Source organism: Sus scrofa, chromosome 12 (genome assembly GCF_054392235.1).
Source record: "Sus scrofa isolate SSC_HxYL_T2T_F1_AM1 chromosome 12, Sscrofa_HxYL_maternal_Yorkshire_Landrace_v2.0, whole genome shotgun sequence".
Taxonomy (NCBI): Eukaryota; Metazoa; Chordata; class Mammalia; order Artiodactyla; family Suidae; genus Sus; species Sus scrofa.
In genome coordinates this window covers 19,964,769-19,983,047 of record NC_139394.1, presented here as the reverse complement: position 1 = coordinate 19,983,047, position 18,279 = coordinate 19,964,769, and the positions used below count along the sequence as shown (strand labels likewise).

At 57.5% G+C, this 18,279-nt stretch overlaps 2 protein-coding genes, 1 long non-coding RNA gene and 3 other non-coding genes across 6 annotated transcripts; 2 read left to right on the top strand and 4 right to left on the bottom strand.

The window, feature by feature from the left end:
* Window positions 1-242: 242 nt before the first annotated feature.
* On the bottom strand, window positions 243-2,614 carry LOC146398114 (uncharacterized). The gene is made up of 2 exons (XR_014821134.1): window positions 1,169-2,614; window positions 243-927 (listed from the first exon to the last, which is right to left on the bottom strand). It is a non-coding gene; the product is annotated as an uncharacterized LOC146398114 (long non-coding RNA).
* On the bottom strand, window positions 2,424-2,614 carry LOC146398115 (U2 spliceosomal RNA). The gene has a single exon (XR_014822110.1). It is a non-coding gene; the product is annotated as a U2 spliceosomal RNA (small nuclear RNA).
* Window positions 2,615-2,831: 217 nt separating this feature from the next.
* LOC146398112 (uncharacterized) lies at window positions 2,832-7,671 on the top strand. Its single transcript, XM_084983157.1, has 4 exons — window positions 2,832-3,093; window positions 3,177-3,327; window positions 5,110-6,329; window positions 7,547-7,671. The coding sequence occupies exons 1-3, from the start codon at window positions 2,832-2,834 to the stop codon at window positions 6,266-6,268; spliced, it is 1,572 nt and encodes a 523-aa protein (XP_084839283.1). The 3' UTR covers window positions 6,269-6,329; window positions 7,547-7,671.
* On the bottom strand, window positions 5,125-5,315 carry LOC146398113 (U2 spliceosomal RNA). Its single transcript, XR_014822100.1, has one exon. It is a non-coding gene; the product is annotated as a U2 spliceosomal RNA (small nuclear RNA).
* A 1,923-nt stretch (window positions 7,672-9,594) lies between the features above and the next one.
* On the top strand, window positions 9,595-17,946 carry LOC146398110 (uncharacterized). Its single transcript, XM_084983156.1, has 4 exons — window positions 9,595-9,613; window positions 9,694-9,732; window positions 15,402-16,604; window positions 17,822-17,946. Exons 1-3 carry the CDS (start codon window positions 9,595-9,597, stop codon window positions 16,541-16,543), a joined length of 1,200 nt encoding a protein of 399 aa, XP_084839282.1. The 3' UTR covers window positions 16,544-16,604; window positions 17,822-17,946.
* On the bottom strand, window positions 15,400-15,590 carry LOC146398111 (U2 spliceosomal RNA). Its single transcript, XR_014822109.1, has one exon. It is a non-coding gene; the product is annotated as a U2 spliceosomal RNA (small nuclear RNA).
* Window positions 17,947-18,279: the final 333 nt, after the last annotated feature.

Genomic DNA, 18,279 nt, shown 5'->3' with positions numbered 1-18,279 from the left:
GGGGCCGGGGGTGGGAGGGGTGCGTTGCTTGACCACACGGTCCCACTTGGCTAGGAATGCTCAGTCGCAGGTCGGGCAAGGATTACGTTGCTCATCAAGGCCAATGTGCCGTTACCAGCCGATGCCCTGTTCACCATAGCCCAAAGCCTCCCGACCGCCTGTCCCACTAGTCTGGAAACGTCTCACAAGTCAGGAAATGGTTCCCTCGTGTTGCTTTCTCTCTCCCCTCTAGAATTACACCATTGCCGTCGCTGATTTTCTTTAATTTTGTATTTTGTATCGGAGTACAGCTGATGTACAATGTCCTGTTGGCTCAGGGGTACAGCAAAGCCATCAAGTTATGCACTATCCATTCCTTTTTCAGATTCTTTTCCCATACAGGTTATTACAGCATGTGGAGTCGAGTTCCCTATGCGACACACACAGGGAAGGTGCCTGTCGGGTCTCGCTTCTAAACATAGGAGCGCGTGTGTGTGGGGGTTAATCCCCAACCCCCCCATTGATCCCACCCCTCCCCCAAACTCCCACCTTTCCCCTTTGGTAACCAAAGGGGTAAGTCTGTTGGCAAAGTCTATGAGTCTGCTGCAATTTTTTTTTTTTCTTTTTTCTATTTTTAGGGCGGCGCCAGTGGCATATGGAAGGTCCCAGGCTAGGGGTCGAAGGGGAGCGACAGCTGTCGGCCTAAGCCACAGCCGCGTGGGAGCCGAGCCGCGTCTGCTACCTACACCACAGCTCACGGAAACGCCGGATCCCCGACCCGCTGAGCGAGGCCGGCGTTCGAACCCGCATCCCCATGGGTACCAGTCGGATCCGTTTCCGCTGCGCCACGACGCGAACGCCCTGTGGCAATCACTGGTCTTGGAGAAGCCGATATCGGATCCATCGTCGCACGTCACCAAGTCCGAGGCTCGGCCAACACGGTGGCTACTGCAAGGAACAATGATCTCGTAAAACAGGCAGAAATGCAAGTAACCCCACCAAGGCCGTCGGGAAGTATTTAGGCCAAGAACCCCAGGAGGTGCCCAGGACCTCCGCACGTCGTCTGACCCAGTCTGTTCTAAGTACCAGTCTCTGTCTCTGAGGGAAATGATATAGCGGCATCGTACGTAAAGCGTCTTTCACCAAAGACCACAAGGTGAGTGGTGGGTCATGCGAAAGGCAGTACTACCTTCTAAGGAGTGACATGGCCGCCGCCAGAAGGAGAAAACGGTGGATCTTGAGGATCCAGCAAGTATTCATTCCCGCCTCGGGGCGTGGGCGTGGGCGTGGGCGTGGGGGTGGGCGTGGGGGTGGGGGTGGGGGTGCGGTGCGGTGCGGAAGACAGGTTCATGCTTCAGGTAGATGCACAGTGCACACTAGAGGGGAGGCAGGAGGCCCAAAGGGGCAGAGGGGGGAAAACAACAACAACAACAACAACATCATCATCATCTGTGTTTAACTTTTTCTTGTCTCGAAAGAGTTCCTGCCGTGGTTCAGCAGTAACGACTCCGACTAGTATCCATGAGGACAGGGGTTCCACCCCTGGCCTGGCTCAGTGGGTTAAGGACCCGGCGTTGCGCGGAGCTGTGGTATACAGGTCGCAGACACGGCTTGGATCGGGCGTGGCGGTGGCGGTGGCGGTGGCGGTGGCGTGGGCCGGCAGCCGCAGCGCGGATTCAGACCCCTAGCCTGGGAACTTCCACATGCCACGGCTGCGGCCTTAAAAAGCAAAACAAAGAAAGGAAAGAAAACCATCAGGCGGCAGGTACCAGAGGGTAGCTGAAGGAGGGAGGGGCCGAGAGAGGGGAGAAGGTGATTGGAGAGTGTGATGCCCAGAGCGGAGGGGTTGTTAAAGCCCTTGGTAAAAGGCTAGATCCAGAGCCGGACCAGGGCAGTGAGTGGCTGGGGGTGGGCCCACGTCAAGGAACGTCTCGAGAGGCCGTCTGTGGGGCTGTTACGACGACCAGGAAAAACGTCTGAGACAGACAGGGAGCTCAGACCTTCCAGGGAGTGACCTGCGGCTGGACAGACTTGGTCGCTGGTGACCCAACGCCGGCGCGGGGGTCAGTTAGGAGAGCGAGAGCGTGCATGCGTAAGCGACTACGTGGAGCCAAGGCCAGCGGAACGAGAGAGAGAGGGTCGAGAGAGAAAAGGCCGGCGCCCCCCTGAAAACACAGCCGCGAGCCCTGGGAGCATATAGGAGATCGGAGAAGAGAACTTGAGGTTCAAGGTCTCGCCAGCGAGACAGCAGCTGCGGAATGCGTCCGACCAGACCGTCTCACACACCAGGGAGAACGGGGTCAACGCCAGCCTCGGAGAACAGCAGTCACGCGGCGGGTGGTAACAGTGCAGAAACGCCGTACGCCCGAAAGCGAAAAGCGGATACAGAAACAAAGACAAGCCAAGGCTTAATCTAGATCTCTCGTTAGGCCAACGTAAAGAGAGAGAAGTGCACCGTTCCCGGCAGTACTGCAATACCAGGTCGATGCGTGGAGTGGACGGAGCAAGCTCCTACTCCAACCCCCAGCTCCAAAAACCCACTCAACATATTGTCCTCGGATAGAGGACGTATCAGATATTAAACTGATAAGAACAGATACTACACTTGATCTTAGCCAAAAGGCCGAGAAGCGATAACCTCCGCCCCCGCCGGCCCCCGCACCACCTCCCCTCCATCCCCATCTAGCGCACGGTGACCACCCGCACCCGCGCTTCTCCTCCGATGCCTTTGCCGTCTCCACAGAGATATCACTACCCCTTGAGCACATCTCTGCTCTCTGCCGTTTTAGGGAGACACTCTATATTCTGGGTCGTTCCGTCGTGCCCGCGCCGACCCTCCGCTTCTAATCTGCATGCCCCGCCTTCCACCGCCAGAGCACGCGCGGAGACCGCGGGCCGACTCCACCCTCAGCACCGCCCCCTCGCGCCCACAGCCCAGACCTCACCCGGAGCCCGCCTCCCCGCCCGCGGACCTCCAGCCCGAGACCCGAGGTGGAGGGGCGGCTCCCGGAGACCTCGCTCCCCGCGAAGGGAGCGCTGACACCGTAGGCGCTCGCACGGTTCGAGCCCCAGAAAGCGAGAGCTCCGCGTTGTCCGCCGCTCTTTCCCCCGCACGTACGGCACACTCAACGACCCGTCCACGAGTAGGAGAGCCTCCTGCACGCTTAGCCAGGGCCCGACACGTCGCGATTACCCAGGCTCTTCAGCCACCGCCCCGCCCCCCCCATTCCTTGCTCCCGACGGCTCTGCTCGCGTCCGGGTTCTCTCGCCCGTCTTCTGCCGGACGGTTCGGATCCGCCCCGCCCCCGCTGCTGCGACGGACCTTCGCATTTCGGGAGATCAGGGACGGTGACTGGAAGAGCAGGGCAGGCGGGGGCCTTCTCGGCCTCGGTCCCCAGCCTCGCCAACGACCCCGCGTGGGAACGCTTTGTGGGGGGGCATGGGGGGAGGGCTCTGTCTCGAGGTCACGGGTGAAAATGGCACGTCAGCGCAGTACTTTGGAGCTGCAGTTTTCTTTTCGTTCCTTCTTTTCTTTTCCTTTTGTTGGTCTTTTTGCCTCTTCGAGGGCCGCTCTCGCGGCACATGGAGGTTCCCAGGCTAGGGGTCGAGTCGGAGGATCCGAGCCGCGTCTGCGACCTACACCACAGCTCACGGCCACGCTGGATCCTTAACCCACTGAGCAAGGCCAGGGATCGAACCCGCAACCTCATGGGTCTTCACTCCTGGATCCGCAGTTTTCTAACCTCGGGTAAAGTCAGTCTGAACCCTCGAGTCCTCTCTCCTGTTTGTTTGCCCTCCCTCTCCCTGTTCAACTCCCTGGTGGGCAGGGGGTGGGGCGGGGGTGTCTTCGGCCCTATTTCCTGCTGGGTCCTTGGTGGGGCTGGCTCCTAAGAGCCTCTACCTGCCATTTACACTTCGAGGGGGCTGGCCCTTTGTCTGTAATGTAAACAGAGGGGGAGTATTTTCTGTTCGATATCTGTCTGTCTTCTCGCTTTGCTTAAGGGCATGATTCCATTGCTTAAGCTTCCCTGGAAAGTGCCCTTCCTTCCTTCCTTCCTTCCTTCCGTCCTTCCATCCTTCCCTCCTTCCTTCCTTTCTTTTGCTGGTTAGGGCTGCACCTGGGGCATATGGAAGTTCCCGGGCTAGGGGTCCAACCGGAGCTGCAGCCGCCGGCCTAGGCCGCAGCCACAGCAACGAGGGATCCCAGCTGCGTCTACGACCTACACCACAGCGCGGGGCAACGCCAGATCCCTAACCCACTGAGCCAGGCCAGGGATGGCGCCCGCACCCTCATGGATACTAGTCGGGCTCTTAACCCGCTAAGCCACGATGGGAACTCATACATATAGGTTATGGCCACTCCCTCTGCATATGGAAGTTGTAGGCCAGGGATTGGATGTCAACCGCAGGTGCAGCAACGCGGCACCCTTTCCTTTCCTTCTCTCTTTCTCTCTCTCTCTCTCTCTCTCTCTCTCCCCTTTCTTTCTTTCTATCTTTTTAGGGCCGCACCTGAGGCACGGGGACGTTGCTGGGCTAGCGGGTCTAATCGGAGCTGCAGCTGCCCGCCTTTGCCACAGCCACAGCCGCAGCCGCAGCAACGCGGGATCTGAGCCGCGTCTGCGACCTTCCCCGCAGCTCACGGCAACGCGGGATCCCAACCCACTGAGCGAGGCCAGGGATGGAACCCGCCGCCTCGTGGAGCCTAGCCGGATTCGTTCACCCCTGAGCCACGACAGGAACTCCATATGGTACCAGTTTCTGCTGTACAGCACAGTGACCAGTCGCGCACCTGATGAGATTGGATGTAGTGTCCAGTGCTGTGCAGTACGACCTTACTGTTTCCCTGTTCCCCCTACACGTCCTAAATACAACAGGTCGTAACCTCGGACCTGTATTGAGACGACTCAGGTGGGCCTCAGCTTTTTCAAGTGTGTTGGGAGAGGAGGCTTAACTGTTATTTCGCCGTTCCATTGCTCCCAGTTCAGGACCTTCCTAAGCAAGAGAGAGCCAGGGGCACGGAGAATGGAACAGGCCGCTCCTGAAAAAGACAACAAGAAGTCACCACTGCCACAAGCTTCCAAAGAAAATCGGACGAAAAGGGAACAGACACAGCTTTTCTTAAACCTACAGTTGTTTTACCCCGGGAGGGGGTGCACCGTTCCCGGCAGTACTGCAATACCAGGTCGATGCGTGGAGTGGACGGAGCAAGCTCCTATTCCAACTCCCAGCTCCAAAAATCCATTTAATATATTGTCCTCGGATAGAGGACGTATCAGATATTAAACTGATAAGAACAGATACTACACTTGATCTTAGCCAAAAGGCCGAGAAGCGATGCCCGCCCCCACCCCCAGCGCCCGCACCGCCCGGCCCGCAGCCACACTCAACTCACGGTGACCCCCACCACCCCGCGCTCCCGCTCGCCCCTCCTTCGCCTCCCTCGCACCACTGCGGCGGGCGCTACGCCGGCCTCTCCCGCGGATGTTTTCCTCCCTACATCGTCAAAGACGACTCCTCCACCGCTCGCGGCCTCGCCGGCCTCGGGCTGGGGCGACCTTTGCCGTTTGCATGTCCCGCCCGGTCCCAACCGAGCAGGCGTGGCCAAGGCGGGCTCGCCGGGCCCTGGGGACCGCCTCCCGGCGCCCGGCACCCGGCGCGCAGGCCGGGCCGCAGAGGATGCCCTTCGTCTTTGGCACCCCAAGCCGACAGGAGAGACGCGGTGGGCGGCCGGAGGGGCCGGGGGAAGGAGCTGCTGGCGGAGATTTTCCTGAAGCCAAAGTGTGCCAATGGCCTCCGACTGCGGAGGGACGAGCTTCGTGCCGTCGTCGCAGGAGGGCCTGGTTCTGAGTCCCGGCCTTGGCAGGTCTGGAGCGGGGCTTCCCGCGGCGCCGTCAGCTCCCAGCCAGGCGGCGGGCGTGCGGGTGGGGAGGGCCCGGCCGGGCCGACGCCAGGAGCCTCCCCAGCTCCAGCGCCTGCGTCTGCCGGCCGCCTCCACGGACCGGGCCGTCGGAGAGCGCCCTCTGCCCGAGACGTCGATCCCTACACCCCCTCCGCCCCCGGCCGCTTGTGGCCACAGCTCCTCGCCGCAGGCCTCGCGCTGGGCTCTTGCGCACCCCGCCCCGCGTCTGCCTGCCGCCCTCCTCCTTCGTGCTCCCTCCCAGCCGGTGCTTCTTTTCCAGTCCACCCTTCCCCACCCGCCGCCGAAACCGGAGGGGACCCTCCTCAGCCCTTGTCGCCCCGTCATCCCAGCGCTAGCCCGGGGGCCGGCCTGGAAGGGGGTGCACGGTAGACGCTCGTTGAGCGAGTGAAAGAGGCGCAGAACAGACGGAATCGGACGAGCCGTTAGGAGGGTACGGGCCGGTCCAGGGCTGAAGGGAGGGAAGAGGTGGCCAGGCGGCGGCAGGACACCCGAGAGGCGAGGGGACTGTCAGGGCCGCTCTGGGCGTCGAGGCCAGTCCGGGAGGATCAGCTCTGAGCTGCGGTGGGGGCTCACACCACAGCTGTGGCAACACCGGATCCACAGCACACTGTGCCGGGTGGGCTACTGAGCCTGCAAGCCGGTGCTCCTGAGACCCCACCCGTCCCCCCGGGCCTCCGTGGGAACTCTAGGTACCATTTGCTTTCTATGGCCACGCCGTCGTCGGCACATGGAATTTCCTAGGCTAGGGGCCAAATCAGAGCTACGGCTGCCGGCCCTCGCCACAGCCACGGGGACGCTGAGCCACGTCTGTGACCTCCACCGCAGCTCACCGCAACGCCCGATCCCCGACCCCCTGAGCGAGGCCAGGCATTGCACCGGGATCCTGGTGGATACCAGTTGGATTGGTTTCTGCTGGACCCCAGCAATGGGAACTCTTAGGAGGGCCCTTTGAATACACTACCTCTTCGCTAGAGTCTAAGGTAGAGGGGGTGCCTCGTGGGCTTACTGGGCTTTTTGGTGCTCCCTGCAATGTGTGGGCCAAGGCAAGTGCCTCGCTCCCTTCCCTCCACTCTAATCCCCACTGCGTTATTATTAGCCCCGTTCTGCTCACCGGAGCTGTCACAGGCACAGGCCACCTGGAGCGCTGGGCATGTGGGAGCGCTGGGTCCTAATTGGGATGTGTTGTGAGGGTAGAGTACACGTGGGGTTTAAAAGACAGCCTTCAAGGAGTTCCCGCTGTGGCTCCAAGCGGTCAGGGCCTCTTGGGAGCGCTGGCACGCAGGTTCCCTCCTCAGGCTAAGGATCCCGTTGTTGCTGCTGCTGCTGTGGCTTCCATAGTGACTGTGATTGGGATCTGGGCCTCAGCCTGGGAACTTCATATGCGACGGGTCAACCAACCAAAAAAAAAAAAAAAGAAAAAAAGAAAAAAGGACAAGAATTTAGTATCCAAAGCGGTAAAGTATCTCAGTAATTTGGACACTGATTACATAGATTCAAGCGATAGTTTAGATATACTGAGTTTAATAAAACATGAAACTTAATTTCACTTGTTTTCACTATTTTCTTATGTGGCTAGGAAGACTTAAAGTTACGTGTAAGTGGAGTTCCTGTGGCTCCGTGGAGTAAGGATCCTTTGCTGTGTTTCAGGCAGCGTGGTTTGGATCCCTGACTTGCACCGTGGGGTTCAAGTTCCAGTGTTACCACCGATTTGGCTGGGATTTGATTCCTTGCCCGGGAACCTCCACATGGCGTGGGTGAGGGGGAAAGGAAGAAGAAAGTACCCGCGTGCGTCACCTGTTTCTAGTGGAAAGCACTCTGCCAGACTGAAGTTCAGAGAGGCCAAGCAGCTTGCCTAGGATCATACAGCCAATGTGAAGCCAAGTCAGGGCTTGCATCCAAGCATCCAGCTAACCATGTGGGACCTCAGTCTTTTTAAACTGGGGTTGATTTTATTTTATTTTTTTTAATAGTTATAATGGGAGTTCTTGTTATGGCCAGCAATAGTGAACCTGACTAGTATCCACGAGGACTTGGGTTCCGTCCTTGGCCTGGCCCACTGGGTTGAGGATCCAGCGTTTCGGTGAGCTGTGGTTGTAGGTGGAAGATGCTGCTCAGATCCATGGTTGCTGTGGCTGTGGTGTAGGCTGGCAGCTATGGCTCTGAGTTGACCCCTGGCCTGGGAACCTCCCTATGCTGAGGGTGCCCTCCTAAAGTAAAAAATAAAATAAAATAGGGAGAATGACAATGCCTGTCTGATTAGGCTGCCTGTGAAGCTACACATGGAAGGGCAGGCGCATGGGGCTGTCTGAATAAGGGCCCTCTAGGGAAAGTCACTTCTTGTCTGTAAGAGAGAGAGAATTCCACTTCAGTGCTGTGCACTGTCTCCACTTACCCACCCTGAGCATTCCTGTTTCACATCCCGCTTTACCTATTTATGTTTCTGCCACCTGCTACGTTGCTATTGACACCCATGAGTGTCACGTGGCATGTGTATAGACATTGAGGTGGGCACACAGACACACAGATGTATAGCTGTCATCACAGATACACCGAAATTAGTGCTGGACTGCTCTTCCCCTCGATGGCAGGGGTTGTATTTGCTGCTGTCTCCTCCGCGCCTGTATTTGTTGACTGAATGGACAGAAGAGGGTGAACTGAGACAATATATCCTAGGCTCAGCCTGCTCCTGACCAGACTCTTCAGCCTCCCATCCCTGGACCTCTGTTCAGATCTGTGAGCGTCAGACCATCTTCTGCTCACTCCTTTGGTTTCCCTGAGAAGGCGGTGGCTACGGTCCAAACACCCAACCATCTGTCCATTTCTCGCCGACTCCCTCCTTGTCCTGCCTGGTGTTCTGGCCTCTTGGGCAGGTGTCTTCGTCCCCATCCTGGGCTGAGTGTGCCCTGAGGGCAGGAACAGCTGCTGGTCCACTCCTGCCCAGGAGTGTCACATCGGTTCCAGGTGATGCAGGATAAAACAAGGAAAGTAAGAGCAACCCAAACCCCAGAAGATGTACTCACCTTTCTAACATACAAAGAGCGCCTCAAAGTTATACTAAAAGGCTAACTATTCCATAGGGGGGAACGTGGGTGAAGACCAGGCACTGAATCATTTCCTAGTTCGTAGAGAAGAAAAAGTGGTTTTGGGATTTCCTCTTGTGGCTCGGCAGGGTGAGAACCCAGCTAGTCTCCATGAGGATGAGGGTTGGATCCCTGGCTTCACTCAGTGGGTTCAGGATCTGGCGTTGCCATGAGCCACTGTGTAGGCTGCAGAAGCAGCTGTGATCTGGCGTTGCTCTGGCGGCTACAGCTCCGATTTGATCCCTAGCCTAGGCACATCCACATGTGGCGTGGGGTGGGGGAGGGGGCTGGGGGAGGCATAAAAGTAAAAATAAAATAAAGTCAACTAAAATAAACTGAGTCAAACATAGACGGTCACTGGAGATCGGCCCTGCTGCGAAACTCCCTGGAGCCCGGCAGCTTGGATACCTGGGCAGCTGGCACCTTCCCTTCAGCTGGTGGGCCTGGTCTCCCCCAGGCCTCACCTCCCTGCCTCTCTCTAGTGTGATTTGTTCTCCCCCCTCGTGGCTCTCGCTTCCCAGCCATTACCACCCTCCTGGGGCTCCACTTGCTGTTTCGTTCTGGTCACCCCCAGTCCCCTCCTGCAGCCAAGGTCTCCCAAAGTGCCAGGCGCCTATGCAGGTGGAGGCTGGACGTCTGTCCCTGTGGGGGTCTGTCTCCTAAGACGCTGCACCATGGCTGCAACCCCCTCTTCATAACCTCCTCCACCTGCAGCCTACTCCCGCCTTAGCCTTGCCTGCATCCCCTCGGAAGGTGAGGGCCTTGAGATAGTTATGGGATGAAGAAGCAGGTGGTCTTAGGTGTGGGGAAAACTGAGGTAGGGAAAAGGCGAGGTAGCTGAGTTCCATGCTTCCTCATGGGATGTTCTGTTCAAAAATGGGGCTGTGGGAGTTCTCCCGTGGCCCAGCAGCTTGGGTATCCAGTGTTGTCACTGCAGTGACTCAGATTCGCTCCCTCACTGCAGTGACTCAGATTCGCTCCCTTGCCTGGGAAGTTCCGAATGTCAGACAGGTGTGGCCTCCCCCCAAAATGGAGCTGCTAAGCATGATCTGAGAGTGGAGTTTTCTTCTGTCTGATGTCTAAATGTTGTTCCTCAGGCACCTGCATAAACCCAGGTTTTGTTTGGTTGGTTGGTTGGTTGGTTGTTGGGTCTTTTTAGGGCTGAACCTGTGGCACATGGAAGTTCCCAGGCTAGGGGTGGAACTGGAGCCTCAGCTGCTGGCCAACACCACAGCCACAGCAACGCCAGAGCCTTAACCCACTGGGCGAGGCCCGGGATTGAACCCAAGTCCTCATGCAAACCGGTCGGGTTTGTTACTGCTGAGCCACGATGGGAACCTCACAGGCCCAGTGTTAGGGCTGGTGGTCCCAACCAGTCTTCGCCATCTTGACCTGGACAGCAGCCAACTCCAAGTTCCTGGAAAACAATTAAGCCTCTGTTATTAGAAGGGAGCCATAAGTCCGAGGGGTTATCTAGAGGGGTGGTTAAAGAGCCCCCAAATAATTAAGGCAAAGTTCCCTTGGGATGCCGCAGGTTAAATATGGCATTGTCACTGCTGTGGCTGGGGTCACAGCGGAGGCATGGGTCCCACTCCTGGCCTGAGAACTTGTATATCCTGGGGGCACCGCCAAAAGAAATGAGGGGGAGCTGGGTCAGTGAAGGCTGCTTACAAGCGGGGGTGGGGTGGGGCGTTACGCTCATCTAAATGTGAGCTCACCTCCACGCACACCAAAGGAACCAACAAACCTGAAAGAGTGCAGATTTTCCATTCCCACCTTCAAACTGTCAGAAAGGAAGCCTCCAGGAGGCCAAGCGACCTGCACACCTTGACACCCTCCCGGCTCCACGTTCCTTCAGGAATCAGGCGCCCACAGACACCTCCACCAGGGGGCAGCATCTCCTGCCCAGCCCTTGGCTGGGCCCTGGGACTTGGTTTTGTTTTGGATGCGCTGCCTCTGAACCCGCCTCTGGTAGGGGAAGAGGAGGCGCCTAAGGGTTCCTTCCACACGTTTTCTCTGGTCGCGCTCCTTCTAAGAAGTAGGTTGTGTCTCCCGCATTTCATTCTGGGGGAAACACAGCTAGGATTTGAAATCCGGGTCTTGGTGATTCCCAGGCTGAAGCTGCTCCCGGGCAGCCACTTGCCCGGCCCATCCCCACTCCTGCAGGCGCCTCTCCTCCTTCATTTGTGCCCTCAGACAGGTGCTCGGTTAGGCTGCTGAGGAGACAAGGATGTCCTCGGCCGCTTGCCGGGTGCGTTCCATCCATCCTGTAGCCTCTCCTCCAAGAAATCCTTCCTCTCCAGTAAAGGCCTGAGCATTCAGTACTACCCAGACCTTGCCCAGAAGGGCAGGATTTTATAGGCATCCCTGGTGACCACCGAGGTCTCAAGGATCCTAGACCAGGAAACTTCCAGCTAAGGGTCGATGCTTGGTTCCCATAGTCAGGGAACCCCCTGAGTACATTTAACCATGCCATTGTGGAGTTCCCATTGTGGCTCAGTGGTAATGAACCCGACCAGTATCCCTGAGGATGCAGGCTCCATCCTTGGCCTCCCTCGGTGGGTTAAGGATTCGGCATTGCCATGAGCTGCGGCGTAGGACGCAGACGCGGCTCGGATCTGGCGTTGCTGTGGCTGTGGCAGAGGCCGGCAGCTGTAGCTCCCATTAGACCCCTAGCCTGGGAACTTCCACGTGCTGCAGGTGCAGCCCCCCAAAAGCAAAAGACATTAATTTTGAAAAAATCGTCCCATTGTGCAGTCATGAATCCTGCAAGCTTTCCTGACTGCCCACTGTGTGGCAGGCGTGGTGCTGGGCACTGCAGAGCTGTGGATGACAAGAGCCAGCTCCTGGGCTCGGCACTTCGTCTGCTGGGGAGATGGCTCTAAGGAAGAACAACCCCTCAGCAGCTAGAAGTTGACCCCGGCTGGGGCGTCTGCAGGAGGTGGCGTGCAGGTCCCAGCCAATCTGTCCTCTCTGGAATGAATGCTCTGGAGTGACTCCTTATCACTGAAAACCTTGGCTCTAAGGTCGCCAATTGGAGAGCGCTTCAAGAGCAATCCCCTACCCCCCAAGCCTGGACTCATCTAAAGTAGCTCCCTGCCCAGTTACTCTCCAGCCCATCTCCCTGTTTCATTTTCCTTGCTTGTACGGGTCGTGATCTGAAATTCTCTCTTTGCAGTCATTGTCTGTGTCCCCCATTGCCCAATATGATGTACACTCCGTGAGGGCAGGTCCCAGACTGGGGTGTGGAGGTGGAGACCGGAGTTCCCACTTACCTCTTCTTGGTCTTTTCTAGGGCCGCACCCGAGGCACAGGGAGGTTCCCAGGCTAGGGGTCTAATCAGAGCTGTGGCCGCTGGCCTACTCCACAGTCACAGCAACGCGGGACCTGAGCCCCGTCTTCAACCTACACCACGGCTCACGGCGACGCCGGATCCTTAACCCCCGGGGCAAGGCCAGGGATCGAACCCGCAACCTCACGGTTCCTCGTCGGATTCGTTAACCACTGAGCCACCGATGGGAACTCCCTGGAATTCCTACTTAGAAGAGACTGGATTGGGGTAGGTCCACGGCCTGAGGCTGTCCTGACAAACCGGGCCCCTTTCTTCACCCTCATCTTGCCCCATCTCCTTCCCACTTGTTCAATACCTTCCCTGGCAAACACAAAAGATGAATTGCCACTTCCATCCCCTTCATCAGATAGTCCAGTGACAGTCTCCCTCTTGGGTGAGGCCCAGAAGATCTTGGAGAAATGCTAAAGAAGTTTCAAAGATTGTGGAAGAAACAAAACAATGGGCGTGTTTTCAGCTCCCATTTGTTTGGTTTCATAGACAATGCAGCATTTGTTCAAAGCCCAGGTTAGTTAATTTCTAGCTGGGTGACCTGGGCCAGGGATCAGATCCAAGCCACAGCTGTGCCTTGTGCAGGAGCAGTTTCCACCTAGACGCCGCCGCACCTGCGGCGTCGCTGGATGCTTTAACACACCGTGCCAGGCTGGGGATTGAACCTGCGTCTCGGCCCTGCAGAGCCGCTGCTGATCCTGTTGCGCCACCGTGGGAACGCCTCAGTTTCTTCTTTTCGGGTAAACATACCTGGTTTGAGTTGTGTCAACTGCAAACAAAATAGAAGCAGCTCACCTAAATGTTGAGAGGTGTAGGTTATTCAGCAGAGGCAAGGGGTGGGGGAAATCAGTTTTTGCAACGAAAGACCTGGCAGTCCGAACATCAAAGGACTGCTGCTCCTAAAAGAAAACAAGGGGAGTTCCCACTGGGGCTCAGCCGTTAACGAAGCCGACTAGCATCCACGAGGTCACGGGTTTGATCCCTGGCCTCGCTCAGTGGGTTAAGGATCCAGCGTTGCCGAGAGCCGTGGTGTAGGTCACAGACGCGGCTCGGATCCGGAGTTGGCTGTGGCTGTGGCGCAGGGCCGGCGGCTACAGCTCCAACTGGATCCCTAGCCTGGGAACCTCCATATGCTGCAGGTGTGCCCCCCCCCAAAAAAAAAGACAAAAAAAAAAAAAAAGAAAGAAGGAAAATAGGGGATACAGCAGAAATTGGCACAACATTGTAAATCAAGTATAATTTTTAAAAAAAGGAAGGAAGAGAAAGAAAAAGAAGGAAGGAGGGAAGGAAAGAAAGGAAGACAGACAGACAGACAGAAAGAAAAACAAGGGAGTTCCTTGGTGGCTCAGCATATTAGGGACCCGGAATTGTCACTGCTGTGGTGAGGGATGGATCCCTGGCCCAGAAGCTTCCGTATGCCCTGGTCAAGGACCAAAAAGAAATAAAAACAAAAGAAAACCAGGTAAGCAATTCAGTGCTTCTATTTATGGGAAGATCTAGGAATCTAGGCTCGCTGAAATCATTCCTTTAATATGCACCTCAGATATCCGGGCCCCGAATCCTATTGTGCTCTGCTTTCATGTCGTTTTGTTGTTTTGCCTTTTTTTTTTTTTTTTTTTTTGTCTTTTTGCTATTTCTTTGGGCCGCTCCCGCGGCATATGGAGGTTCCCGGGCTAGGGGTCCAATCAGAGCTGTAGCCGCCGGCCTACGCCAGAGCCACAGCAACGGGGGATCGGAGCCGCGTCTGCGACCTACACCACAGCTCACGGCAACGCCGGATCGTGAACCCACTGAGCAAGGGCAGGGACCGAACCCGCAACCTCATAGTTCCTAGTCGGATTCGTTAACCACTGTGCCACGACGGGAACTCCTGTTGTTTTGCTTTTTGTTTTTTGCCATGCTGGCAGCACGTGCAAGTACCCAGGCCAAGGAGGGAACCTGCACCAGATCCTTAGCCCACGGAGCCAGCGAACTCCTGGGGGTTTTTTGGTTTTAAACGATCCTGTGCTTTCTAATCTAGACGGGCCTCAGGGTGCACCCATGTAAACTGATGGTTTAATGGCTGTAACATCCTTTGTTGACTACTGCAATCATTTAGTTTCTCCTTTGTGGCAGGCCCAACTCAGACTTGATCTCTGAAACTTGCTTTCCGCCACAGTGTAAGGGAACAAATGCATATTCCTCAGCAAATCATCCCGCGGCTGCAAAGGTCTTGTCCAGTGGTTAAAACGCTGCTTTCCCGGTTGGGCAGGAGACACAGCCCAGTAATTAAAACCACCAGGCCCCCCCCCCGGGGGGGGGTTGGCGGGGAGGGGGAGGGAGTTCCGGTCGTGGTGCCGAGAACATGAATCCCACGAGGAACCAGAAGGTTGCAGGTTCTATCCCTGGCCTTGCGCAGTGGGTCAAGCATCCGGTGGTAAAGGCCGGCAGCTGTGGCTCCAAACCCAGCCCTAGTCTGGGAACCTCCACACTCCGCGAACGCGGCCCTGAAGAACAAAACAAAACACCCGCCCAAACAGCCACCAACTGCCGCGGAACCAACATAAACACACTGAAAGCACCTTAAACGAAGAAAGACTTGAGGCGTAAAGTAAAACTCAAAGCCGGAGTTCCCGTCGTGGCGCAGTGGTTAACGAATCGGTTGCGGGTTCAAGCCCTGGCCTTGCTCCGTGGGTTAAGGATCCGGCGTGGCGGTGCCGAGAACTGTGGTGGAGGTTGCAGACGTGGCTCGGATTCCGCGTTGCTGTGGCTCTGGCGTAGGCGGGCAGCTGCAGCCCCGGTTCGACCCCCAGCCCGGGAACCTCCACATGCCGCGGGAGCGGCCAAGCAAATGGCACCAAGACCCGAAGAAGAAAAAGAAAAAAAACAAAAAACAAAAAACAAACTCAAATCCACCTACAGCAGCCAGCTAGAGAACACGGCTATAAAACTCCGCCTCCAAACTTCCCACAGAAAAAAAGCTTCATAACAGAAAGACGACGTAATGGACAACATGATAGAATAAAACTTCCCTTCAAACGCTCTTCTAGCCGCCAAGGTGACGCCCCTTCTACTTTTCAAACCCTGTCGTGTTCCCCCGCAGGGGGTGCACCGTTCCCGGAAGTACTGCAATACCAGGTCGATGCGTGGAGCGGACGGAGCAAGCTCCTACTCCAACTCCCAGCTCCAAAAATCCATTTAATATATTGTCCTCGGATAGAGGACGTATCAGATATTAAACTGATAAGAACAGATACTACACTTGATCTTAGCCAAAAGGCCGAGAAGCGATGCCCGCCCCCACCCCCAGCGCCCGCACCGCCCGGCCCGCAGCCACACTCAACTCACGGTGACCCCCACCACCCCGCGCTCCCGCTCGCCCCTCCTTCGCCTCCCTCGCACCACTGCGGCGGGCGCTACGCCGGCCTCTCCCGCGGATGTTTTCCTCCCTACATCGTCAAAGACGACTCCTCCACCGCTCGCGGCCTCGCCGGCCTCGGGCTGGGGCGACCTTTGCCGTTTGCATGTCCCGCCCGGTCCCAACCGAGCAGGCGTGGCCAAGGCGGGCTCGCCGGGCCCTGGGGACCGCCTCCCGGCGCCCGGCACCCGGCGCGCAGGCCGGGCCGCAGAGGATGCCCTTCGTCTTTGGCACCCCAAGCCGACAGGAGAGACGCGGTGGGCGGCCGGAGGGGCCGGGGGAAGGAGCTGCTGGCGGAGATTTTCCTGAAGCCAAAGTGTGCCAATGGCCTCCGACTGCGGAGGGACGAGCTTCGTGCCGTCGTCGCAGGAGGGCCTGGTTCTGAGTCCCGGCCTTGGCAGGTCTGGAGCGGGGCTTCCCGCGGCGCCGTCAGCTCCCAGCCAGGCGGCGGGCGTGCGGGTGGGGAGGGCCCGGCCGGGCCGACGCCAGGAGCCTCCCCAGCTCCAGCGCCTGCGTCTGCCGGCCGCCTCCACGGACCGGGCCGTCGGAGAGCGCCCTCTGCCCGAGACGTCGATCCCTACACCCCCTCCGCCCCCGGCCGCTTGTGGCCACAGCTCCTCGCCGCAGGCCTCGCGCTGGGCTCTTGCGCACCCCGCCCCGCGTCTGCCTGCCGCCCTCCTCCTTCGTGCTCCCTCCCAGCCGGTGCTTCTTTTCCAGTCCACCCTTCCCCACCCGCCGCCGAAACCGGAGGGGACCCTCCTCAGCCCTTGTCGCCCCGTCATCCCAGCGCTAGCCCGGGGGCCGGCCTGGAAGGGGGTGCACGGTAGACGCTCGTTGAGCGAGTGAAAGAGGCGCAGAACAGACGGAATCGGACGAGCCGTTAGGAGGGTACGGGCCGGTCCAGGGCTGAAGGGAGGGAAGAGGTGGCCAGGCGGCGGCAGGACACCCGAGAGGCGAGGGGACTGTCAGGGCCGCTCTGGGCGTCGAGGCCAGTCCGGGAGGATCAGCTCTGAGCTGCGGTGGGGGCTCACACCACAGCTGTGGCAACACCGGATCCACAGCACACTGTGCCGGGTGGGCTACTGAGCCTGCAAGCCGGTGCTCCTGAGACCCCACCCGTCCCCCCGGGCCTCCGTGGGAACTCTAGGTACCATTTGCTTTCTATGGCCACGCCGTCGTCGGCACATGGAATTTCCTAGGCTAGGGGCCAAATCAGAGCTACGGCTGCCGGCCCTCGCCACAGCCACGGGGACGCTGAGCCACGTCTGTGACCTCCACCGCAGCTCACCGCAACGCCCGATCCCCGACCCCCTGAGCGAGGCCAGGCATTGCACCGGGATCCTGGTGGATACCAGTTGGATTGGTTTCTGCTGGACCCCAGCAATGGGAACTCTTAGGAGGGCCCTTTGAATACACTACCTCTTCGCTAGAGTCTAAGGTAGAGGGGGTGCCTCGTGGGCTTACTGGGCTTTTTGGTGCTCCCTGCAATGTGTGGGCCAAGGCAAGTGCCTCGCTCCCTTCCCTCCACTCTAATCCCCACTGCGTTATTATTAGCCCCGTTCTGCTCACCGGAGCTGTCACAGGCACAGGCCACCTGGAGCGCTGGGCATGTGGGAGCGCTGGGTCCTAATTGGGATGTGTTGTGAGGGTAGAGTACACGTGGGGTTTAAAAGACAGCCTTCAAGGAGTTCCCGCTGTGGCTCCAAGCGGTCAGGGCCTCTTGGGAGCGCTGGCACGCAGGTTCCCTCCTCAGGCTAAGGATCCCGTTGTTGCTGCTGCTGCTGTGGCTTCCATAGTGACTGTGATTGGGATCTGGGCCTCAGCCTGGGAACTTCATATGCGACGGGTCAACCAACCAAAAAAAAAAAAAAAGAAAAAAAGAAAAAAGGACAAGAATTTAGTATCCAAAGCGGTAAAGTATCTCAGTAATTTGGACACTGATTACATAGATTCAAGCGATAGTTTAGATATACTGAGTTTAATAAAACATGAAACTTAATTTCACTTGTTTTCACTATTTTCTTATGTGGCTAGGAAGACTTAAAGTTACGTGTAAGTGGAGTTCCTGTGGCTCCGTGGAGTAAGGATCCTTTGCTGTGTTTCAGGCAGCGTGGTTTGGATCCCTGACTTGCACCGTGGGGTTCAAGTTCCAGTGTTACCACCGATTTGGCTGGGATTTGATTCCTTGCCCGGGAACCTCCACATGGCGTGGGTGAGGGGGAAAGGAAGAAGAAAGTACCCGCGTGCGTCACCTGTTTCTAGTGGAAAGCACTCTGCCAGACTGAAGTTCAGAGAGGCCAAGCAGCTTGCCTAGGATCATACAGCCAATGTGAAGCCAAGTCAGGGCTTGCATCCAAGCATCCAGCTAACCATGTGGGACCTCAGTCTTTTTAAACTGGGGTTGATTTTATTTTATTTTTTTTAATAGTTATAATGGGAGTTCTTGTTATGGCCAGCAATAGTGAACCTGACTAGTATCCACGAGGACTTGGGTTCCGTCCTTGGCCTGGCCCACTGGGTTGAGGATCCAGCGTTTCGGTGAGCTGTGGTTGTAGGTGGAAGA